Source organism: Mixophyes fleayi, chromosome 1, assembly GCF_038048845.1.
Source record: "Mixophyes fleayi isolate aMixFle1 chromosome 1, aMixFle1.hap1, whole genome shotgun sequence".
Taxonomy (NCBI): domain Eukaryota; kingdom Metazoa; phylum Chordata; class Amphibia; order Anura; family Limnodynastidae; genus Mixophyes; species Mixophyes fleayi.
This window is the reverse complement of record NC_134402.1, coordinates 335,680,600-335,707,122: the sequence shown is the minus strand read 5'-3', so window position 1 is coordinate 335,707,122 and position 26,523 is coordinate 335,680,600. Positions and strand designations below refer to the sequence as shown.

Genomic DNA, 26,523 nt, shown 5'->3' with positions numbered 1-26,523 from the left:
TCTCCCAGAGTGGGCGTGGCGTGGATAGAGTGGCCGGGGCTAGTCACGCCCTCTTCCATCCTCTTGTCCCGGGAGCTGCCTCCGTTCTCAGGAGCCGCCAGAGACCGAATGGAGACAGAAGCGCCCCAGCCCGGACTGTCGCCCCCGGACTCTGCGCACGATCCTTGGTAAGGGGTACCAGCCCGTCCCTGTGCCATGTGCCACCCTCTCTCAGCGGGGCTTTATGCCATGGTGGTCTGCAGGAGGGCATCTAACACGGGGAGGTACCTGGGTACCTCGGGACTGCAGCGAGTAACGCAGCCCTGTGTGTAGGGTCATGGGCAGAAGTTTAAAGGGGGCCAGGCTGGTATTAGGTGTGCAGTGGGGCCATGGTTACCCCGGGTAGTTCTCCTTGTCACCTTGGACAGATGCAGGGAGAGCAGTAACGCGAGTGATGGAAAAGTGCATTAGCAGTGACTGAGTTTCAGGTCGCTGGAGTCTCTTGTTCGGCCAAAGTTTAACTGGCACTTGGAATATTGTCTCTGAAAAGAGCATTTTCCTCTTTCTCTACTACTTCAAAGATGTCGCATGTCGCGACATGTTACTTTTTTTAAATTATATTACAGTTTATGCTGATTGTTTCACTAACTAGCACTATTGTTACTCAATATTCTATAGGTAGGTTAGTGAATGAGTCTTGTGTGTAACTTATTGTTACCTGATAATACAAGTAACAGCTTCTTTCTGTATTTTCTGATACATCTTTGGTGACCGTTCCAATGACATTATTTGTTGTTTTTGTTGTGTTTTGTATTTTTGTGTTTACATTTGGTGTGTCTAGGATAACGTTTTACATATTAAAGTAAATGTACAATCTACAGAGGCAAGTGGGAAAATTCAAGGTCAGTAAGAAATAAAGAAACTAATACTTGTAGGATGGGTTGATATGTATTAATTAATATAGTTGGTATTGCCTCAATGAAGTTACATAGTGGTTTGGTGCTAGTATATTACAAGTCAGTATATTAACTTATGAAGCAGTTTCACAGTACTGTAATAGTTATCTATTGTTATACTGGATCAGTGGAGTCATTATTTCTACTAGATTGTTGACACAGATAGATCAAGGTTACTTCTTTTTTACTTGAGGTCTATTTTGGAATGCAAAGATTTTAATTTATGATTTATTTTGTGTGATTTCATAAAAGTGTGCGCTCTCATATGTGCATGAGCTGATTAACTGAATCATTTTGTATAAATGTAAAAAAGAAACCCCCCAAAAATGAGTTTGAACACACTGCACTACTTTTTAAAGTTTTGTCTTTAATCAAAAACTATTTTTACAAATCAATCTAGGTTTGCATGACAATAATAATGGTAATTACAATGGTAATAATTGTTTTATTATTTTACGACCTTGTGATTTTCAAACTAATATGTCTATCATTCAATGAATGTCTGTACAGTTGTATGTGTATGTGGTGCAAATAGAGATTTAGGATATCACAGATATCTCAATTATATCTATTTAAAGTCTTTATCAAATGTGAAAATTCAGGTCATTCTGAGTATATTTTAATTCTAGTGGTGTGCACAAAACCTCTCTAAATGGTTTGTCATAAACTGTTGGTGATGTTATTAGAAATGCATTACTATATAGGCTCTGACCGACACTGTAGTAGCTATCAGGCCATCTCAATTGTTTCAGTTGTTATTCCAGGTTACAGTTTTAGATTGTATCCTTCATCCAAGTATTATTCTGGTGTCCTATCTCTTACTCTGCAAATCTGTGTACTATGAGGCTGTCCCATTTTTGTTTATGTTATGATACATAAATTTAAATGCGCATATATAAATTGTTATTGGACATTTGTCTTTTGTTTGTCTTTCCTGATGCTCATTCTTTCACTGTTTGTCTTTGCAGCAAAATGTTCATCGGGGGACTAAGCTGGCAGACTACGCAAGGTAAGCAGAATCATTGCACGTAGTGGATTGAAAGGTTGAGGGTCCGAAATGTAAGCTTTACCCTTGTACTTTTTCACCCCATTTTTTCTCCTCTCTGTTCTCCACCCTTTTTGTTCTTCCTCACTCATATGTGCACCCTCCCTCCATCTCTTTCTCTCCCCTTGCTTGGACATGATGTGATTGGATTTTCTATTGCATTCTGGGATCCGTCTGCCTTGCTTGGTTGTGATTGGCTGCTCTTGTGTTTCTAGAGGGCCTGCGGGAGTATTTCAGTCAATTCGGGGATGTGAAGGAGTGTCTTGTTATGAGAGATCCATTAACTAAAAGATCCAGGTGAGGTTTGGTGTAGATTTTGGTTTCCAGCTAGTTAAGTGTACAGATCTCTGGATTTTATTCTTATATTCTCTGCTCTTGATTAGGGGATTTGGATTTGTCACTTTCATGGACCAGGCCGGAGTGGACAAAGTTTTGGCTCAGACAAGGCATGAACTGGACTCCAAGACGGTATGATACCCATCTTTTGTCTGAGCACTAAGAATATGTTAGACACTGTATGGGGAGTGTGATTTATTTATTTTAAAAATGAGATGTGAAAATGTAATATGTGGTTCATTTGGCTTCTTTGCTGCATAAGTATAAGTAAAAGTGCTAAAAATGTTGCAATGCCTGTTATTAAGATTTGATATATTTCGAAGTATAAATGATGGAGTTGTGGAAAACAGTGCATGATCTTCAAGTGGATTATTACAGCGGCCTATAGTGCATTACCAATTAATAACTGCTTATCCAGAAGTTTTGCAACTACTTTAAATCTTTGGGGACGCAGACAAAATAAATGTTTTACATTTTGCACAAACTTTTGTTGAATTACATCCCGTGCGAAAAATCAAAGGTCAACTGCAGCATTAGTGGCACTGTGATGTCAGCTGCTGTAGATAACACGGGCTTGCACGTCATTTATTTGAAAAGTAAAGTATCTTTTTTGTTTAGCAGGCAAGCAATTTAGACAGCAAATGGGGGAAAGCAGGTATGATACTGTGTTGTATAGGTTGTGTCATTCCCATTAGTGATGCCACATTGTAGATGACTAAAAAGAACCTAGTTAGACTGCTGTGTTCAGTACTGGAGACCAGATCTTAGAAGGTCGTCAGTTTGTACAACTGCTTTTTTGTCACATATCCATTAATGTCTATTAGCTTTTTAGTTATTTATTCTATCATTTTTTTTCCTCCTAAGATGTATATGTTTGTGTGTTTGCCTTATGATTTTTAGAATTTTTTTTTTTGTCACATAAAATACGTTGCTCATTAAACAAAATGATCTTTAGTAATTAGATTTAGAAATTATTTTTCTACAGTAATGTTCTGCAATTTTTATTTGTTGTTATAGCCCGTAAAGTAAAAACAAATATGGAAAAATAAGATCTAAGGTATCATAGATCAGCAACGGGCAGGAAGTATCAATCGCCTTTACCTAAGGATACATGTTTTTTTCAAGTATTCAGGTGTTGTTGGTGAAAGGATTATGGCTTCTTGAGTCATTACGTTTCACTTGAATATTCACTGCAGGGATGGGCACAATTCAGCACTACAATTATTGTCAGACTACATCTCCCATGATACTTAGCCAGCAGTTTTGCCGAGCAAAACAGGTGTAGCTTATCAAAAGCTAGAGTGTCAAAAGCCAATCCCAGATTTAACACAAGAGATGCGGATCTTTACATGCTAATGATAATTCAAATCATTTCTGATTTTTTTTCCCAGTCTCTTATATACAGGTTTTAGTTTTTATATAATTTGGATATAATTTTTTTTTTTTAATTTAGAGACAGAAAATGAAAATAATTAGGATAGCATTGGGACATTTTTCACAACGTACTGAATACTCCTTTATATGTACATTATGAAAAAGAGTGATAATGGGTTCAATATTTTTTTGAGAAAGGCAAACAAACATGAAGAAAGATGATGTAGAGAGAGGACAGATTTATGGAATAAAGAAGTGTTGCACAGCGGCAGAGTTTGGTGATAATGGGGGTGTAGCATAAGTACATTAGGGTAATTTAATTTGCTGAACGAATTTATACAGTGATGTTGGATTTTATGAGGATTAATTAAAATTGGGCAGGGCAAAGAAATTTTTATTTTTTTATTTTTTTTAATTTGGTATTGGCAAAGTTAATCCTGAAGTATGTAGGTATGTAAACAGACTTACCTGTATAGTATAAAGTGCATTTATTATATTTAAATGATCATAATAAGTACTGCATTGAGTTTGTGGTAAATCTCAGGAAAGAGGATGTTGCCATGTAATCTGTGCAGAACATTTCAAGTGGCAGGAACAGCTTTCGTCAGGCTGTCATTAGGGTTAGCCCCTCTTCCCCAGAGGTTTTACTATAGGTAGAAAATCTTTGCAGAAAACCAATAGTGTTTTTATGTATTATGGATATGCATGTTAGTGTCTTGTACACATCGTCTCTAGTGAGCTCACTCGGTGATCTTTGGCTACAAGTGGGCCTTCTTGTCTGTTCAGTTCTGTAGAACTAATCCAACCGCAGGTCTCCTTGTTTCAGTTTTTCTGTATTCCGCTATACTTTAGAAAACATGATTATAACGACATAACATAAGTACACACTCCGTAAAGTGGTGTAAACTAAGCAAACACAAAACGATACATCTTTTTCACAGTTAGAAATGCCGGGGGGAGGGTGTCTGCAAATGAAGGACAGTGATTTTGGAACATGTAACTTCTAAAGCCATTCAGTAATGTCCCAGGCTTTCTCCATTCAGGTCAGAGCAATGTGTCCCAGTCGGAGGGTGCTTGTTTATCAGTGTAAGCTGCCAGGCTCTAGGGACAGTGTCTCTACAGACACAGGGGGAGGGGAGCAGTCACTCTCATGCTGCTGCTGCTGCTGCTGTCCCCTGTTTCTTGCTTGGGAAGTTTCTTTTGTTGCCTGGGAAGGCACAAGTGTGTGTTTCATACAAAGAGCAGTTGAAAACAGAAGGGATCCAAATGCAGGCTCTCTATAATTTAGCTGAGTACTTGGAGGAGTAGAGGGCTATGTTAACAGGTCTGGAGAGGCTGGAGGATGAATATTTGAAATGTGCTGGTCACTTGGTTTATTTAATATACTGGTCGTCTTTTATTTGAAGTTGACTTAGATAACAGTGGTTACGTTACGTGAGTTGTCGTTGGTTTAGGTTATATTGATTAAGCTGCGCAGATTCTAAAATGATGACTGACGCAATGAACATTGACTTCTTGAATGAGTTCTTGGTTCATTATATTGTGCTATAGGTTGAATTTCTAGTTAGAATGTAGAACGGTTCCATCATCTATAATATACAGGTGTGTGTATAAGGGATTCCTGTTATTCAGATATCTGCTTTTAAAATGCATTTTTCATTGTGAGAACATTTGAATGACCGGTTCTATAAATTGGGTTGCTATGTTATATTTAAAGCAAAAAAAAATTAGGATATTTGTAATTTCAATTATCAGTATATAATTTCAAATAACAGTCAATATAGAATTCTGTTTTTCTGGTGTCAAGTTGAATTTGTTCTCATTTGGATATGTAAATAATTGCATGCTCTCACTATCCAGTAATACTTTACTTATTATATGAATATATGTTAACATAGTATATCTATATTACTGAAACATTGCACAGTGTGGATCAGTGTTATGCATTTGCATGCTCAGGTGTCTGTGCTATGTAAGTGTACACAGTATGACTAATTCTGCCCTTATTATGTCAGGAACTAATGGTGTTAGATGAACCTTTTTTTTTAAGCCTATGTTATCTTAGGGCTGGTTGTTTGTTACTTTACACGTTTCATTTTTGTGAAGCTGCATGTAGATTATTACGTACTATGTGTGTGTAACAGTACCCCTGTGGGAAGCAAGACTTTTCTTAAACTCTATGTTTCAGAAAGCACTCTCATGCTGTCTCTGACTGTCTATTCTCTTCTTCGGCCACTGAATGCTACAGGTGTCTGCGCCATTTACCTGTAACAATAGGGACTTGTCTGTGGTGATGTGAAATTGGTGCATTCCCTCCTGCTAAGAGATGCTGCTTTCCCAGTTAATAGCATCTTCCTGGCCTTTGCTGACATAGCACAGAGGAATGTCATGACAAAGGGGTATTGTTGGGATATTCTATCTCCTGTTTTGATTTCTCTCCCTTGATGCCCAGAAGCACAAACATTCCCCAGTTCAGGACTACTCTGTGAGGGCTGCACACTCTCTGCCAAACTGACCCTCATTCTGACATACTTACAGATCTAATGTCCTGTTGGTAATAATTATATCATACAAGAAGAACCATTCAGTCTGTTAGTCCATCTACAGCAATTTCAGACTTTGTACACATCTGCCAGATTTTTTTATTTACTGACCCTATAGTAGTCCTGTAGAGTAATACATGTTTAGGAAGAAATTGCATATTGAAAGACATACTTAAGTATTTACGAAAGACATACTTAAGTATTTACTATCATCACCCTCACGTCAAAACTTTCTTCTTGAGAAACTAATGAGATGAGAAGTGATTCTAGAATCACTGTTTACAGTTGTCTTGGCAACCTTCCACATAATTACTGTGCAGCCACATTGTTATAGGATCAGTCCAAGTTGCCTTTCCTAAGACATATGCCTTGTAAAATTCTGTAAAACCTAAAAAAAACAGCTAATTGCTGATTGATTGCAGATTTGCGCCTTTGAGCAATTTTAACAATTAGCGTTTAAAAATCCCCATTGACATCCGTGATAAACTGCACACCAGCAGCGTAAATGCTCTTTTGTGATGTCACATTAGTATCTACAATTTGACGGAAATCCGCATGGATATATAGGCCAAGATGGCGGCCTCCGCGAGTGTGCAACAGGTGGCCCTTTCAGATGGGATGAGTGGATCAGGGTGTGACTTCCTAAGCATTGATTATACACATTTGTACATCTAGTTTTGCGTTGAAGCGTTAAAACTATATTTTTGTGGAGAAGGCCCATCTATGGAGCATTACCAGTTACATAGGTGGACGCAAAGCATTTTTCTCTGTGTAAAAGGACCAGATTATTCTGTCTGCCCAGGTGGCCCAATAGGTACACTTGCACAAATAAAAATGCTGTGCTGAGCTACATTTTTTGTGCTTTCTAAATGAGTCTGTGGGGGAGATTTACTAATCTGTAGTTTTGATGAAATTCAAATGATCGATTTACTTAAGACTAACCCGCACAAAGTGCATGATTTTAAAACCAAAAGGAATAAAACCACATTCCAGTTTTTATAAATGGGAGCTATACAAACTGCCCCATGTATTACGTGCCGGTTTACTAAACTGCATGCCAAACTGTAGCTTTTAGTAAAAAAAGGAACATGGTTCACACAGATGCGCATGCCGGTCAGAACTATAACAAATAAATAAAAAAAAATCCTCCCCCCCCTTCTGTTTTCAGCAAGTCCAGTGCTACTCTGTATCAGCCCCGGTCCTCTTGTGGTGGGAGTGTGGGTGGGGGGGGGGGCAAACAAACAATTGGGCCCTGCACCTCGATTATTTTGTCAGACCCACCCCTAGAGTACTAGTGCTGAGTGGCGCTTGTCTTGTAGAAAATGGGAACAAGATGTTTAAAACTGGTTTGCAGACCACCAAACATCGAGTGGCTTGAGTTTTGAGACTCCAAACCCCAGGATAATAAATAGTGCAGTTTGGATCTGAATACTGCATCCGATGTGTGGCAGTTTGTAAACCGGACACAAAACCGCCTTTTAGTAAATCTTTCCCTAATACTCTTAATTTCTAGTACCATGAATTACTATTAATCTGTTATCTGAGGAAGCAGTGTCACTACTCATAGAGTATAACACAGTCATATAATACATATGTGTAACTCTTTGATTTCAGGGTTTTTTTTAATGTGTTTTAGTGTTAATCACTATATTTATGTCCATTTCCAGATCTTTGCTCTCTTATATTTGTATTTACTTTTTTCTCTCTATTACTCTATTGTTCTCAGTGTTCCTATACTTCTGTTCTCTTATTTTTGGATGTCTTTATGCTCTGTATTATTTTCCCCGAATTCCACAAACTAATTATCAACAAGTGTGGGATTTTGGTTTAATATAAGTATTAAATATGATCCACAAACTACTTTCATACGTTCAAGTTCTTATGTGTACTGTTTTGTGAGTTACTGTTCAGATTTCCTATTCAGATTCCTAGGTTTCTGGCTTTGATTTGCTAGCCACTCTTTAGGTTTCTAGGGTATTGTTTTGTGTTGCTTGGCAGGTTTGTAGATGTATGTTTTCAATGTATGGCGGCAGAGTCTTTTCACTCGTTGTGGTGTCTATGTTACACTTTGGGTCATGTTTCTCTTACTGCTACTCATTGAACTTCCAATATTTACATGTTGCTCATTAGTTTTTAGTTTTTCATATCTTTTACTGAGCAGTTTCCTAGGTATTAGATATATTTGTGTTAATTACTTAGTACCCTTTCTTTCTTTTTGTAGCTGTCTGTAAGCTTACAATTATTATAATATTGTCTCTTTCAGATTGATCCAAAAGTAGCATTTCCTCGCAGAGCTCAACCCAAGGTGAGTTTCTGAAAGATGGTCTACAGGATGGGGTTTCAGTATGACTGTTGTAATTAAAGCAACAACATGAGTTTCTTCTAAAATATTCCCGCAAACATTCTAGTGGTAATAGTTGGGAAGACCTGGTAAAGCAGCAGGGAGAGGGTTTGGAGAGAGAGGTAACTATTGGAAAGAAATCGGCTTATGTCTGGTAACTAACAGGTGGATCAGAATTGGGTCCTGCAAACACCAGCAGAACTGGGTTAATTCCCTTAAGTAGTTTGTTGACAGACGGCATCTTGGTGTCAGAGCCTGGAAGCTTAGTGCCAGGGTAATTAGGGGCAGCTGGGAGACCCTCAAAACAGGGCTTATATTTATTAGTTGCTGTGATGGTTTTACGTAATGTATGCCTTTCTGTGGTCTGACCCGTCTACCAACAGCAGGGTGCAAATGTTTTGTCACATATACCACATAACCATATTGAGAACGTAAAGATAATGTTGTGTGTGAAATGATACCTGTGTTCATGTCTGACTCTCGTACCCCAGTCAGTCTGTTCTCTGGCAGTGTCACCTGACTATTCTTAATAATTGCAGATGGTGACTAGAACAAAGAAGATTTTTGTGGGCGGACTATCAGTGAATACGACTGTTGAGGATGTAAAACAATATTTTGAGCAGTTTGGAAAGGTAAGTCTGGCTTTTAGGGAGTGGCAACTCTGTTTTATGTGATCTATTTCATATATACTTAAAGGGGTTAAAAGCTTTAAAACCACTGTCAGGTCTCCTCTGCTATGGGCAGGTCCTAGCCGCTTTAGAGGTGAAGATAGAGGTCCCAGCTATAGGTGAGTGCCAGCTTCCTGCTAATGGTGGAGATCGTTAGGGACCTCCACCCATATCCTATTATTGGCAATAGAGGGTATTTAGTAAACTTTTTCAATAACTGTCTTTAACTGCTGTGAGTTTCAGACATAAGCTATCAGCAGAGCAGTTTGGTAATTAGCTGAATATCCATCATGGTGATGAAGCACAGTGTTAATGGAAGCCTGTGGTCTCTATCTCCATGACAGCTGGGGAAGCATTCTCACCCGCCTCAGTAAGTCGCTAGTCAGCACGTGGTAAAATTTCAAAAGAAGGCTGTAGGTTGGGGCATTACTAGAATAGTCAGTTTGCTTTTCTGGGGGTGGGTGGGAGGTTGGCTTTGATGTGTTTTGAAGAGGGGGGATTACTATATAAACCAAACATATTAAAACTTGCAAGTCTGCAGTGATAATCAGATTAATGCAAAGTATGGCTGTCTTCCCTCTACTAGCCATGACACCTGAGGATAGCCCTCCCCCATTATAAAACCCCTCACAGACACTGACGAACGAGCCTTGTTATAAGGCGATTAGATCCCAATTTAATTAGGAGGTTGGAGAGATCACTGGATGACTCGGATTTCTCTCCCGTCTACTGCAGATTATCTACCACAGTGTAGTTAGTGGGGGGAGGAATTACACACTACACACTGATGACAGGAACACACTTTATTGCACCAAACTGTAGTAGACAATAGTGGTTCACCTGTGCAGTCATCACAGTTTCCAAGAAAAGAAATCATTATTACTTTAGAGCACTGCATTTCATTCACTCATTGTATCTGATTATTTCCTTCTTTCACTTTAATTCCTCTTCCCCACTTTCTCTTTGTTTCTCTTTTCCTACCTCTGTATTTCCCTGTGTTTCACACTCTCTCCCCCTGATATCTGGTGGGGCCCTCTCCCCTCCCCCCATCTTTTCAGTTGCAAACAAAAGCTTTTGCCTCTTTCCCTCTCCCCTGCGGCTCAGGACATACTAAGCTGCAGTCATAGTAACAGGACAGGGCTCCCAGAGCCGCTGATTCTCCAGGGAACCAAACGGTTTTGTTTGAAAGGCAAGAAACTGTTTGACCTGATGAGTAAATAAATATCTCATAGATCTTAAAGCCTGAAACTAGCAGGACACTCAGAATCCCATATCGGCCTCAATTCTCTGCAGTCTTACTTTCTCCCCATAAGTTCCCTGTGTACCTCATGCAATTCAATTCTCTGTGTTCCCCTTCATTGTGAAGTCCCTGTGTGGCCCCCTTTTCCTTTTTCTCTCCCACCCCCTGCTCTTCCCTGTAGGCCTCCTTGTCCCTGTTCTCTGCACTATACAGTGTTTCAGCTCTCCCATTCTCCTGCATGCTTTCTCCTACGTGTTTCACCTATGTCAGTTTCCACTACCCTTCATTTACCCTCTCTCACACATCTTCAGCACCAAGAGGTAATAATGATGCTGTGTGTGACAGGACTGACTACCACTCTCTCTTCTACAGGTCGACGATGCCATGTTAATGTTTGATAAGACAACAAACAGACACAGAGGTAAGTATTGTGTTTATGTCATAGCTTTCAGGCATTTTACATAAACAGATCTACTTCTTGGGATCTGATAATCCTCTTTGCAGAGGTCTGTGTGTGTGTGAGAGAGAGAGTAAAAATGTTTGCAAGTTGCTGGGGAGAAGTGTTCACCATGTGCTGAGTGCAGGGTCTGGCTGCAGATATGGACACAGCTTCATTGTTCTCTCCCTTGCTGACACTGAATACCTGTCCATCCTCCCTCTGCTGCCTGCAGCTGTTCCTGATAACTGACTTAGAGCTGCAGTGTTCTGACTTCACCGCTATATGTGATGCTGACCACACACAGGCAGATCCAGTCACTTGGTGGTTGGGTCCAGTGATCAGATGACAGGGGGCATTATGTAATGCATACACAGGTATCCACCCATCATATTTACATGCATGAAAGGGCTCATATGATCGTTCTTTGCCCAAACACACTTAATTGTCATTTACAAACATGGAAAAGCACATATGCCTATTTTTGTGCAAATGCAGCGCTTTTTTTCTGGTAGACGCATCCATCAGTTTGGCAGGACGGCGACATCTGCATCTTGTGATGGGTGGAGCTGGATTGATAGGGGCGGTCTCTGGTTAGCTGGTGGAACACATACAGAACCAAAATTTTGGTTTACAGGACAAGATACTTAAATCATACTATACTCCTGAATTTCGGCTAGTTCTCCTGGAGCCCTGGGAAATCAGTAATTTTACCCGGATCACACACACTTACTAATGAAGTGGGCAGAACAGGGCCCTCAATCGCACGATTTTCCGCAAATCACTTAATTTTGGCCCCAGCCCCCTTGCACAGTTTGCTGCACCACGCCCCTCTCCCCCCCCCCCCTACACCTGCACTTGTCAATTCAATGTGACAGCAGTCTTATCATCCAGGTGTATTGATGAGGCATGTACATTTATAAGCATGCTAATACCCATGTCATAAATAGATTCAAACACAAAAGTAATGCATGCAATAAAGACCATCCACATTTCCCTTCTCTCACGATTAATATAAAATATAAACAAGGCTAGAATAAGCAGTGTTTTAGGTGAAGAATCTAAAAATGTAAATTAACGTGGTAGTTAAACAGGTTATTCTTTCCATCATGCACATTTCAATCGGTATCTGCAGTCTTACAAAATCTGGGTGCACAAGGTGCACGTTTTATACTGCGCCTTAGATGGGTTTTTTCTTAGTAAATGAGGCCCATTACTTTTTCTTTTTGGCTTCATTCTGTATTTTTCACAAAGGCCTTTGCATAATCAAATGACTGCAGGTACATTTATATCAACAATCCATCGTTGCTCTTCTCATATCGAAAATTAATTAAAATAAATAACTGCCTGGATGATATTAAAGGCAGTCTAACCCTATTTTTGAAAAAAATTAGAGAATATGAATGCATAGTAATATGCTATCGGATGTTACCTGTTTTATAGGAAGGTATTTCTGTCTGCATGCAGGGTTTACATTTCAGTAGACTGCCATTCTCTCTCTGCCATAATGTCCTCACAGAGCGCTTCACCTGTCATTTTTGCACAATACAATTGTTTCAGTGCATCGGTAGGTCGTGACATAAATTGGAGGGGGGGGGGGGGGGGGGAATATGGTGACGTTGGGGGCATATCCAGATTACAGAGACACAAAAGCTTGACAGAGTAGGAGAGAGATGGCAGACACAACTTATCTGGTAATTTACTAACCATGTGACTGTGCAGTGGAATGTGATGTCATGTGCCTAGTGTATGGGTAAGCAGGTGGATTAGAGCGTCAAGGTTGAGGCAACTGCATGGGGTGCAACATTTATCTTCTTATGATTGGAGAAGCTGAGCAGATTATGGTGTTCCCTGCTTAGGGCTCCCATCATTTTGAAATTAAAAACTGTGCAAAACCACATGACCTGAAGTATGCTTAGACCATAAAATCCAGCCCACAAATAAGGTAGAACATTTATAGGAACCTATTACTGTTTATCTTGCTAATTTGGTTGCATCGGGAATCTGAATTCTGGGAAAACAGGGTTGTGAGTTCAGGATTAATTCCCAAAACTTATAATTCAGGTTTGGGTGGAATATCACAAGTTATGCCTCATTCTAAAAGTATATTTACCTCTGATCCAGTGTTCACAAGGGTCGTGGGGTCCCCAGATATCCTTCGCAGGTAGCGTGTTGATGCAGTAACGTATATGGTAAAAGTTGCTGGGGTTTAGGAGTATTGTCTATACAACACAGACTCCAGTTATATAGGAAATGTATATGGATATGTGTTCTGGTGACCACTATCACTATCCTAGGCATATATATGAGGCACACTATCAGCCTGTTGTAGTGGGAATCCAATCCATACATGCCAGGTATGTAAGTACCTATCTGGGCAACAGGTATGCAGTGAGTATCAGTTTCTTATGTGGAATACTATTATTAATTGCCAGCAGGCATTTTCCAGATAAGGGGCCTGATTCATTAAGGATCTTAATTTAAGAAATTTCTTATTTCAGTCTCCTGGACAAAACTATGTTACAATGCAAGGGGTGCAAATTAGTATTCTGTTTTGCACATAAGTTAAATACTGACTGTTTTTTCATGTAGCACACAAGTACTTGATAGCTTATTTGTACACTGAAATTTAAAGATGATATTTGTGTGCTGCATGAAAAAAACAGTCAGTATTTAACTTATGTGCAAAACAGAATACTAATTTGCACCCCTTGCATTGTAACATGGTTTTGTCCAGAAGATCCTTAATGAATCAGGCCCAAGGACACTAGCCCTACAGCTGATACAGGCAAGTTGTTTCCTTCCTTAGTGCTGGAATTAGTTGAATTATGAGACAAGGAGCACACACCTATACATACCCCAATATTGGCAATTAAAAATATACTATATTTTTCATACTTGTGCGACTTTTATTTAATACATTGCTTTTGTTACTAGCGTCTTTCCATTCTTTTCTTCAACATGTGTATGCCATCAGGTAGAGTTACATATTTCCGGTTCCCCTGTGCTCTCGGCATCGGATACAATTTTGGTACATTTATAAAAACCTAAATACTGTGACAAAACAGACTACTTGAAACTACTGGGCAAAAAGGACCTACATTGATAAAAACTGGCCTGACAATTGTATTGCAGTCTACCAAATAGCATATTTTGCCCGTCCTGTGACATACCTGGGTCTGGCAGCTGTTGTGTGTCTTGGATTTACCTTTGAAGACGTTTTAAGAACCATCACTGACCATTCTAATATAAACTGAAGTGTAATAAGCGAGAGTGCTATAGAGGTTTGATATGCACTAATGTGCCCCTCAAATAATTGGGCCCTTGCATCACAAAGTGGGAGTCTTAGGAGCCATTTTGGCCAACACAATATTTACCTGTTCTGGGAATCCCATTTTGAAGTACCTACAGAAGCTCTAGCACTAGCTCAGTCTTTTTTCTGCTTCTTGATCCTAATACGGATATTCGTAAAGGAGCTGCAAGTATCCTGTTCATTGCTTCTCATGTGCAATGCATGTTCCTCCTATTTTGGTCAGTGATTTACACATGTACTGAACTAATTTTATTCTTGGCATAAGAAATTTATAAGACTATTGCAGACTATGGGGTACATTTATCAATCTTCTCATCAAGTGAAAAATAGTTTTCAATCCTTATCGCACTGATAAGGATTGAACTATTTCTCAAATTTATGAAAAATGGAACACAAAAACAGCTATAGTTGCAGAGAGAGAGCGGTGAGTAACAGGGAGGGATCAAGTGATCCCTCCACACATGCGCTGTCCAGCTCTGCTCTTCGGAGCAGAGCTGACAGCACTGAAATTTTTCATTTATGATAATGTTAACATGACAAGTTTCCGGAATTATTTTTTTTCCGGAACTTGTTAGATTGCGGCCGGGAGCAGTCACCATACTGTAGAATGGTGACTGCTCCCAAAAAACAAAAAAAGGAATGCAAAGCAGCAGATATCCACGATATCTGCTGCGATGCACCGTTGTTAAATATGCGGGACACACAGAGGGACGTGTATTTTACGGTAAGTGCACCATAGTGCACTATCATTATTTGTTAGATATGCCCCTTAATGTTTCTATACTATTGTGTTGTGTTGTGTCAAATTTTCTATAAGTAGTATCGGATCATTTTTGAGCAGAACAATCAACTTTAATCTTGGTTTTTGATGATGCTTTAGAATGTGATTATTTGAATTTACTAGCAGATTATTATTATTAGTCCCATATTGTATTCAACTTATCACTGTGAGCCTTTTTAATTTATAGTTTACATTTTATATTAATCTATAAGGTTTATTAAAGTGATTAGTACATTATTATTCAAGTGTAATTATGTAATGATTCAGACACACACACACACACATATTATTCACAAAGTAAAAAAGGAGCATGCACTCAAAACAAAATTACTCGACACTGTTCAAAGTCCATATTAAAAAAACAGATCAGCAATTGTTCCATGAATTAGACCAGAGCAGCACCAATCATGAAAAAATCTTTAGTATTTTAATGAAAAAAGGAAAACATTACATTGCCCTGCCCAACACTCGTTTCAGTTTATTATGCATCCAGGGCAAGTTGTAAGATTTTATCATGAATTTATTATTTACCTGGCTCATCACATTGTATAAATAAATATATACATGCATGGAAAAATCTCGTCTTTGGACATAGATTGGAAATGACAAGTGTCACCCTTCTGTCGGACATTACGATGGATCTCTTGTTACATCTATTCTAATTACTGCAGCTCCCATTGGGGCTTGTGTGCCTTGAAATGTCAATATACATAGAAGTCATGTTTTCTAAAAATTAAACTCTGTAATATATATTTAAATATATATATAATCTGTACTATATATCTTTTCATGTGAACATGACAGATTTTACATTTATGTGCAACAATTTATGATGTTTTATTAAATGATTACATGAAGGTAGGAGAAGTTCGGTCTTTAAGTCATTGAGTGTGTAACAGTGGAACTGAAATAAGGCACCTAAGCATGGCAGGAAACTGGTCCTGAAAACTCCTATGCACAGCGCTGTTGCTGATGTCCCTTCCCATGTAAACTTCCACCAATATGGGAAATTCACAGGGAAAGGTACATTGACAACAAGCCACTCTTTAGCAGCATAAATAAGAGAAGAGATGGACGGTTAAGGACATTGGGTTTCCACCATACTATAAGCTGATTTGCTTGCTAAATGGTCTCCGGTGGCAAAATTAGCATATTTATTCCACCACCATAGTCTGCCTTGGTTTACTGTTTCCCCCTCTCCGTTGTCTTGTCACTATTATCTTTGTACTAGTTCAAGTAACCTGTAAAAAAGCTCTGTGTCACCCCCGATCTCTGATTACCTATGTAGGGTTCGGATTTGTGACATTCGAAGGCGAGGACATCGTGGAGAAGGTCTGCGAGATTCACTTCCATGAGATCAATAATAAGATGGTGAGAGAGAATCCAGACATATTGTATGTTGGGAATCCTGAGATAATTTGATTTGGCGAGTTAGCTCCTATCTCATAAGGAGATCGGATACTGTTTCCTTCAATGGAATGAAATATAGAGTTTACTGTGTCAGGCATAGTCTGTGTGTTTTTTTGATAATTTATTTAAATTGCTATGCTGGTTCGTAAGAGTAAAGGTTTGGAATCACTGAGGTAGATTGGGAGGAATGCATTTATCCATTGGAGCCTTGTATTTATAACTATTGGATCAGTTTAGTGTTAAACCTGAATGGAAATATATAGTTTGGGTGATGTAATTTGTAAGGTCATGTTATGATTTCTACCCTCAGGTTGAATGTAAGAAGGCACAGCCTAAGGAAGTGATGTCACCAACAGGTTCCGTACGGGGACGATCTCGGGTGATGCCATATGGAATGGATGCTTTCATGCTGGGCATCGGCATGCTAGGTGATTGTAGATGGAGGTTGAAATAGGAGTCTAATAACTGTAAATGTTGAATAGGTTTCTCTCTGCTGGCCACAGGGGGTTATTACACCAAAGAAAAACTCAATTTGCTTTTCCTGTAAAGTAGGCAAAAATGTCTGTATCCACCTTACAGAAAACTAGATGATGTTTTTTTATATAGATAACTTGAATAAGTCAATTCATAAAAGAAAACCTTATGTCACCTAAATTTTCATGTATCTGAGCTGTGTTTTTAGAACTTTATCTCACAGCCTGGTCTGCAGTAACAAGGCATTGTGTGTCCATTGCTAAAAAGGGACACTAAACAACATCACAGACCGGCAGTTATCATTGGGAAAACTCATAGACAGGCCCAGAAAGAGCACACACAAGAAGGAGAGTATTAGAAAGCATGGTGGACACATCATCATCATCATCATCTATTTATATAGCGACACTAATTCTGCAAAACTCACATCAGTCTCTGCCCCATTGGAGCTTACAGTCTAAGTTCTCTAACACACACACAGACCACATATTTAGTTAAATATAAACTGTTATTTCTGGTATATTATATTTGTATAAACTAGTCGTCTTACTTGCTCTTTAATGTAGCCATCATCATCATCATCTATTTATATAGCACCACTGATTCCGCAGTGCTGTACAGAGAACTCACTCACATCAGTCCCTGCCCCATTGGAGCATACAGTCTAAATTCCCTAAAAACACACACATAGACAGACAGACTAGGGTCAATTTGATAGCAGCCAATTAACCTACTAGTATGTTTTTGGAATGTGGGAGGAAACCGGAGCACCCGGAGGAAATCCATGCAAATACGCCCAGATTACTAAACCCATGTACATTATTGGGATATTTTATTTATTTCCAAGAATCATTCTATGTTGAGACAATGTATACAAGGAACTAATTGAATACTGTAGAGAATGCCAATAGCTTTACACCCAGTGACTTTTTCAGCTTCAAAATACTGGACCAAGCTAATAGTACCCAAACCTCTCAACGAAACAAAGGAAGTAAATAATTAACAAAATAAGTAATTATTAGTGACAATGAAACTGATCATTGTTTTTTAAAGGATAATTCCACTTTACTACAAGTAGCTTCCATTAAATGTATTATGCCTATATCTAAATATATTTATTAATACAACTTGGTAACTTTAATTTCAAAGATACAGCAATGTTTGGCCTCCTGTGCAGTCATATTGTTTGGTTTAGTTGATATGGGGAACAATAACCGATAGTAACTACTATACAGCTTTGGGACTGTACTTCAAAGTCCATTTAGTTTTACCTTTTCTGCAGGTGTTCGCTATCAGCATTTAAACTCTAGCTGATGCAACCATGCTGCAGGTGCTGCCCATCCCCAAATAGAACTGCATTTTAAAATATACAAAGCCAGAAAACTGCTACTGTGATTCATAGGAGCTTATTTTTGGGCTCACGTTAATGACACTAAAACACAGACACATTTCTTTTGCAAATATTAGCGTTATTTTAGTACAGATATTATTTAAAGATGCTGGCTGGCATAACAAAGATAAAAAAAAATGTCGCCAAAACTCTTCCACCCTTGAACTGCTGTAAATGTGTCTCATGTTCTGGCTCCTGTGTTAAGATCTTTCAAAAATCTGACCCACTTTCTCAGGATATCCTGGTTTCCAAGCCGCTACTTATGCCAGTCGCAGCTACACGGGAATTGCACCAGGGTATACTTACCAATTTCCAGGTAAGTCAAGACAAGGAGTTATGTAGAAATGTTTAGTTGTTGCTAATGTGCATGTTCTTTCTTCCCATGGTGGGAACACAGCTCGGGACTTGTGTGGACTAACCGTGGCAGATTAGCATAAAGGCTTCTCTGCTTGCGTCAGTCTATATGTCCATTGAAGGAATGGGTGTGTCAGCAATAATCTCTATTTATTTGGGTTTTAGTGGCAGTGGGTGGTTTTGAACAGCTCTTCCCTACTCACTGCCAGTCACTTCTGAAGACTGGGCATCCAGCCATTCCTAAGCTGTTTCACGTTTCGTTTTAGAGTTTCGTGTAGAGAGAACCCCTCTCCCGGGCACCCCCGTCCTCCCAGAACTCACAGGTCAGTCCCATTAACTTCCTAAACCTCACAAATGAGGAGAACAGCATAAGCAGAGAGTGAGCTGGTGCCAGCCGTGCTCTGTGGATAACGCGGAGCTTTTGAAGGGACTGCGTCTGGCACGTCACTGCTGGCCTTTCAGGAGGATATGGTGTCATCTAGCAGGAATTGTAGACGTTTTGTGTTAGAGGTGCCGCTCCACATACAGGTGTTATAAAGAGTATTCTTCATTGTTTGGGTAAATTATTATTTGTTCATTTTGACACATCAGCTGTGATATTCTAGGGCCTGATTCATTAAGGATCTTAACTTAAGAAGCCTCTTATTTAAGTCTCCTGGACAAAACCATGTTACAATGCAAGGGGTGCAAATTAGTATTCTGTTTTGCACATAAGTTAAATACTGACTGTTTTCATGTAGCACACAAATACTTGATAGCTTATTTGTACACTGAAATTTAAAGTTTATATTTGTGTGCTACATGAAACAACAGTCAGTATTTAACTTATGTGCAAAACAGAATACTAATTTGCGCCCCTTGCATTGTAACATGGTTTTGTCCAGGAGACTGAAATAAGAAGTTTCTCAAGTTAAGATCCTTAATGAATCAGGCCCCTAATTATTATCTGTCACATTCGTTTCCTTTGTGCTGCTCTATAAAGACCTTTTGGAGTAGTTTTGTGGCAGAAAAAAAAAGATGCATAAATCAGAACTATTTTTAAGTATATAATTTAAAAAGCTTGTTTTTGTTAAAAGAAAAAAGCAAGGAGACGTCACTAATTTTCTCATTGTGAGATGAGATAGCAGAATTTTCCGTGGCATCTCTCCACAGCTGCTGTGTCTCCTCCCACGGGAGCTGACACGTTCACAAACGCGCAGCTGTCTCCTGCTACAGTTTAGTAGAACATTTCTTTTAATAAATTTATGGAGCGTGATTTGGCGTGAAATACTGTATCACTGAAACTGATCCTGCTTGTGTAATTGTAAGTCCTTGTTTTCTTCCGGCGCAGTGTGCACAGATGCACTGTAACCCATAGCACTTACTCGCTGGCATGTGTTTAATGCTGTTTAGAAAGTGAAAGTAAACATGTGACAGGGTCACAACACATTTGTGTCCATTCTAATGATGTTATCCGGAGCTTTGCATGTTTTTGGCTGTATATGTTATGTGGAGAGGCCTGTTTACAGAGGAACTGTGATATGTTTGTGTCTGTGTATTGTGCTGCATGTATCCTTGGTGTCTGTTTATTGAGTAGAACAGTCTCTAGTATCCTATTTCCTTGCATGTCTTTTTAAAAGATGTTTCCAGTATAGCTGATGTTCGGTTACACTGCCCATTTGTACCATACACTGAGTACTCTTGTCTTCTGTTTTTCAGCAATCCCATTGACTGCATATGGACCAGTAGCAGCAGCAGCTGCAGCTGTAGTGAGAGGTAAACAGCCTATTTCTATTGCTTTGGGGACAGTTGCATTATTTTAGTCTTTTAGTGACTAGGACGAGCACTTCTTTAGGTATGAGTAGCAGGATGTATATTATCGTAGATTTGTAACCCTTGAAATGTTATTGTAGAAAACTCGTACAACTGGCAGGTTAATTAGTCCTGAATGTATTGACAATGTACATGAGAGGGTTCCAGGATATTATACAAGTACAAATACGTACACAAAAGGATCAGGCTAGAATTAGCACAGAATACAGGTTCTGTTACTGGTGGATTTCTACTGATTCCCAGGTGAAGGGGGCAGAGTGTAGGGGGCTCTCTGTAAGATCTACTTTTTTGCTTTGTAAACAAGGCTCCACTCCAACCCGCACAGGGGGTTTTCTTGGAACTAGCAGCCCAGGGCCAATGGCCGAGCTGTACGGAGCAGCCAATCAAGAATCGGCAGTCAGCAGCTACATAAGTGCAGCAAGTCCAGCACCCAGCACTGGATTTGGACACAGCCTTGGGGTAAGTTTTGTTTTGTCTGATAAGTCGCTATGTATAGATTTAAAGAATATAACAACAATGGTTCTAAGGAGCACTGTCTGCATGATTATAGCTCTGGATGTTCTTGTATATTGAGTGCATGTATTGGCTGTATTTACATAGGCTTTTCTTGTGAGAGCAATGATAGTTTAACGTTTTTCCATTTATATGTCATTACTCACAATTTCTTTTAATCGTGTCACCTCTGGGCTTCTATGTTAATTGGAAAGCATGTGAATTCCTTCTTGTCTTAATATTCTTACAGTTCTGTATTGAGAGATTTGTTTTTGTAATTGTCGGGACATGTTTTCTTCAGGGTCCTCTGATTGCTACGGCTTTCACTAATGGATACCACTGAATTTACAGGTCACACGCAGGTAAGAATGGAATATATAATGCCCATTTATACAATCTGCATTTCTGACATGTGACACAGGTATAGAATGTAACTATAGAAAGGACACAGGCTCCTAATCATTATCCTGCTTGCATTATTATTATTATTATTTTTTATTTTTAAGGCGCCACTAGGCTTCCCGCAGAGCCGTACACAGGGCGTTAGAACATAGAACAAAACTATAACCTTTCACCGCAATGTCAGTCCACACTCATATCCGGGTAGTACGGTACCCAAACATTACAGTATTTCCTTTGCACCACAGTGGACTGCGAGGAAAAATGAATGATGTTACATTGCTGCGGAGTGCGTTCCAGAGGGGCTCCACGGCACATCATGGGAAATTGAATGCCCTTGCAAATGTATAGCTTTCTCATGAAAACAGAGAGAAATGTAACATTGTGATAGTAAGCTTGGGTTTGAAATATTTCAGTAAAATATGTTAAGAGCAGTAGAAAAGAAAAGCTTATATGAAGAAGATGTAGGAAACATGTGACCCATCTAAGGAATGGGGCATTTGTAAGACTATTGGCAGTGGCTGAAGTGGAAATTTAGAAATGGTGATATGACAAATGTAATTGGAATGTAAGTGAATGGAGTTGGATAGTTTAACAATGAAGGCAGTAGAAGTGGCGGTTTGGCATACCACCTTATGTTGTTTATACCTTCTGATGTTACTAAAGGTGTTCAGCGGTGTTAATGTGGATGTTAAGCCACAAAACTTTTGTAAATTAAACAGGTTGCTGTTTATTTAAAGATGATAACAACAGATTAATGCAGTTGCTCTTGGTTGCTTGTAGTACAGCAGTATTCAGCAGTAACAACAGTTGCAGCAATCAGGCAATACAGATATACAGTACACACTTGTATATATGCTGGTATGCAGTCTTGTAATATGCTTATACCCTCTTATGGATATGATGCAGGCAGGTTTGCTATACACTGCTCAGCCGAAGGCACCCTGCGTTACCGCAATATCGCGGGTTTCTCTTTGCCCCCTATAGGGGTGCATGAAGAAATCCGCAATAATATTGTGCCGCAGTACCAGAGCCGGATTTAGACCTCATGGTGCCCTAGGCAAGATAGGCAAGATATTGGTTTGCCCCCTCCCCCTTCATACACACAGTGGCCCCTCACACACACATAATACACACACAGTGGCCCCTCACACACACATAATACACACACATAATACACACACACATAATACACACATACACAGTGGCCACACACACACATAATACACACACACACATACATAATACACACACACACACACAGTGGCCACACGCAGGGGAGGGCTGGCAGACTTTAGCCCGGGGGGCAAGCACAAAGCACTGGCCCATAAGTAGCGGCCCATCCTTAAAGGGTGGTTTTTGGTACAATATATATTTATCTATATAAAAAGAGACTATTTTAGTGTTGCTTAATCCATATATATATTTTTATGCCCAGGCCCAGAGCTGGATTAAGGCTCTGGGGGGCTTGGGCATTTTAGACAGGTTAACCCTCTATGATGTAACATGGTTATCATGGTTATCATTTTTGACACATACACAGGCAATACTGTGTGCACTACTGTTAGGTGTACACAGTTCTGCCTTCACAAGCAGTACACGGTGAAGCGGGACATACCTCCCAACTCTCCTAAGTGAAACAGTCACCCAAATTCGGGACTGTCCCACCAGATGGCGTGAGTCGGGGCCACAATTTTTTTTTTTTTTTTTTTTTATTTTCTGTTGTCCCCCTCCTTCTGGGCCCCCTGAGAGCTGCTAGGCCCTAGGCAGGTGCCTAGGTTGCCTAGCGGTAAATCCGGCCCTGCGTAGTAACCGAAAAAAATGTGCAGGTGCGATGTTCAGAGGAACATCACTGCTAATTGAAGTGCATCTCCCCCCCCCAGTAAAATGCTGGCACGTTAGATAAAAGTCAACAACTGCCAATAACAGCTGTAGCAATATGTAAATACACTAGCATCTTTAGGTTTTTAAGAGTAGCTGCAAAACAAACAAAACCTTTTCATTTTTCTCACCATCAAAGAATCCAATCAATTGCCTCTATATGACTTTCCCCATAGATATTGCAAATCTGAAGCTTAATTTTATAAATGCTTCTTTGGTGCATATGTGACCGTTAAGATGTCATGATTAGGCATATTTTGCTTACCTTTTTCATAACCAGAATAACCAGGACTCTTTTAAAACCTTCCTAACTAGACAGTTTTGCTCTTTTTTGTGTTTGTTAAACCGGCAATCATGTTATGTTGTTTTAAATAGTGATTTCTTTTGGTAGCTTGTTAAATAAATTTATTTTTGATTACATTGTATTAGTAGAAACAGTGGTGGAAGTGGGGGTGTATACAGTGGTATGCCATGCCGCCACTTCTCCTACTGCCATCATTGTAAAAATATCAAATGCCATTCGCTTACATTTGTCATACCGCCACTTCTGAATTTCCACTTCGGCCACTGGTAGGAACATAAAGATATTACAACATTTTTGCAACACAAGAAAGTTATTCAAAAATGAACTGGCTGTTTTCATGGAGAAACACAGACGCATGAGATCCATGCAGTTATTCAGCCCACAAACCAGATGCAACTTATAGTTTGTTTTTCTTTTTATTAATTTTTAACTCTCTCCTAATACCAACATTAGTAGATTAAGTTTAACTGAACTGAACTAGGATCTAACAGCAGCTTACATGCCAGCCATAGATCCTGGTTACAGAATTCTATGAACTTCCTTGCCTTTAAGGAAATCTCTGCTGATGTCATACTGATGTCACTGTTGTGACAGTTTGCCAGTGAGGAAGGACATGCGTTTATTGAGATGCAGCAGTCAGGTAGTCAGGAACCAGAAGTAATGTTTGCTCACCACGTTAGCCGCTGCGTGACCTGCCATGTTGAGTGAACTCTTCTAAAATGTCACCTGAGCCTAAAGTCCGCCCACTGACAACATATATGTGGACAGAAAGGCGTTTACACTCATTTGGTTATACAGTCCCATGGGACGACTCTTATAGAATGACATTGTGTTCCAATTGATTAGTCTGTTTACTATAGACCAAATTAACATAGGTGTTTCATGCTTTTGGCAACGCAGTTAAAAACTTACTGAGCACACACCAGATATATAGTGGCATAAAGGGCTCACAACCCACTGCTACCATACATGTACTGACCCTGACTGCAGGGCTTCCAAGAGGAGTTTTTGGGTCCTAGTGAGGCCACATCTTAGGGCCTCAGCCTTGTGGTTTCATGGACTATCCCCTGCCAACAATCTGGCAACAATCTAGTTGGGTGGATGAAACAGGTCCCCATCCATCCCACCATAATAATCTTCGCCGCCCCCCCCCCCCCCCCTCCCAAGTAGCCCAGGGTACCCATTCTTAGTACCTCATCTCAGTACCCTCAGTACCCTTGATGCTAGGCGCTGAGACATCACTACAGAACTATATCACCTCCTCTAAACTAGAGTACAACACATATATTTTGAATCTTTTTACTAGGAAGAGCTATATTTTTGGGATACTTAACAAGGTTGTACTAATTGTGCTACAGCAACCAAAATAGGGAAAAAAAGTATTTTACCTATTTTTTTTTATTTTTTTTTTGCTATAGTGCACCTAAATGAAAAAGATAAAAACTTTTTTATTGAATATAAATTTGTTAAACCGATGTATCAAAATGTGGAAACTGGTTATTGAAATTTCTGTATATGGTTTTCAAAATGTTGATAACTGATCACAATGAGAAAAAAAATACAAAAACATATTACCCCGTAGGAATTGTGTTGTTTGTTTAGCTGCAAATGTTTACATAAGCCCTGTTTCCAAGTATATATATATATATATATATATATATATATATATATATATATATATATATATATATATATATATACATATGTATGTAGTTAATGGGTCACCATGTTCTCTCTCTAGGTTTCGATTTGGAAGCTGTTGGTGCCCATGACTCTGTCCCTCTCCTGTGAGAATGTCAGACAGCCACACGTCACCTTGTGTTCATGCAGAATAGCTGGTGCTTCCTGCATAGTTTTCCTTTTCACCCCAGAACTTTTTATTTATTTCATGCTTTTTTTCCTCCTATATTTCATGTTTGTCTTTTTTTTTATTTTATTTTTTTACCTCTTTCTTGCTAGTTTTGTGTTTTCATGATAGGTGTCAGGAAAACATTTCTCATGATTTTAGATATTTTTGTTCTGGTGAGATGCAGGGAAATTGTGGTACAACATGCAGGAGGGAGAAGATGTGAATTCTGGGCCGGCTGTCTGAGAACGAGTTTTTTGTTTATTTTTGACTAAAAAAAAAAATATTTTTTATGTAAATTTCGGCTTTTATGACATGGAGTGGACAATGCACAAGAACAAGACAAATGTATATTTTGCTAAATGAAAAACTATTTGTAGAACAGAAATTATTTTAATTTTCTTGAAACTTGTTTGAAGTTTTTTGTTTTTTTTCCTCTGTAAAATATGTAAATATTGCAGACTGATCGTTCTGCCACTTCCAGGTCTTTTCTGGTCCCGGCACCTCCTTTGCCAATTTGGGTCCATACTTTAGCAATATTTTCCTAAAACCTGGATGGATTGACAGGTTTTTTTTAAAACTTTTTATTACAACTGAGTTCTGTCCACTGGAATAAGCTGGAGCATTGTCAGCGCAGGAGAACGCTGAATGCCAGCTGCATCCTCGGTACAAATTAACTCTTTTAGTGCCACATTTCATTGCGGAGGATTTTCTGTGTTGGTATGGCCAAGGGTTAAGACAGAATTGTACACAAACAATATCAAAACAGCAAAATAATGCTGTGGATTTTCAATATGTTGACCGAGTATTGCAATTTACACATGCTCTGAACAAGATTTTAATATTTAGCTATTCAGCTGTCTTGGCCATATATGCAAGCAGGTAAAATCATTGTAATGTCAGGATCACCCAAACTCCTACAATTTTGGTATATCCCTACCACCAGGCAATAAAATCCTTCCCCTTCAATTCCTTGGTGAGCCTTTCCTATCTTCCTCCAGCAGAAATTGTGTGATGGTACATGAAGAGTTAATTATGAACGGGGAAACATACAATGCTGTATTGCAAATTCAAAGCAATAATGTTTGTTACTGCAACTGGAATCTTTTTTAAGATAGTTACAAATAAATAAATGCTGAATTTTACTCA

At 39.1% G+C, this 26,523-nt stretch overlaps 1 protein-coding gene across 5 annotated transcripts; it reads left to right on the top strand.

Moving 5' to 3' along the window:
- Positions 1-46: 46 nt before the first annotated feature.
- Positions 47-26,523, top strand: MSI1 (musashi RNA binding protein 1). 5 transcript variants are annotated; one of them, XM_075214930.1, is made up of 15 exons: positions 47-167; positions 1,904-1,944; positions 2,196-2,277; positions 2,364-2,448; positions 8,497-8,538; positions 9,114-9,206; positions 10,855-10,903; positions 16,301-16,383; positions 16,733-16,850; positions 18,522-18,602; positions 18,907-18,963; positions 20,339-20,395; positions 20,757-20,911; positions 21,246-21,306; positions 25,270-26,523. In XM_075214930.1, the coding sequence occupies exons 1-14, from the start codon at positions 109-111 to the stop codon at positions 21,285-21,287; spliced, it is 1,044 nt and encodes a 347-aa protein (XP_075071031.1). In that variant the 5' UTR covers positions 47-108; the 3' UTR covers positions 21,288-21,306; positions 25,270-26,523. The 5 variants fall into 5 exon arrangements, with proteins under 5 accessions (XP_075071031.1, XP_075071038.1, XP_075071046.1 ...); XM_075214937.1 differs by having other exon boundaries at positions 49-167; positions 20,778-20,911; XM_075214945.1 differs by lacking the exon at positions 18,907-18,963 and having other exon boundaries at positions 49-167.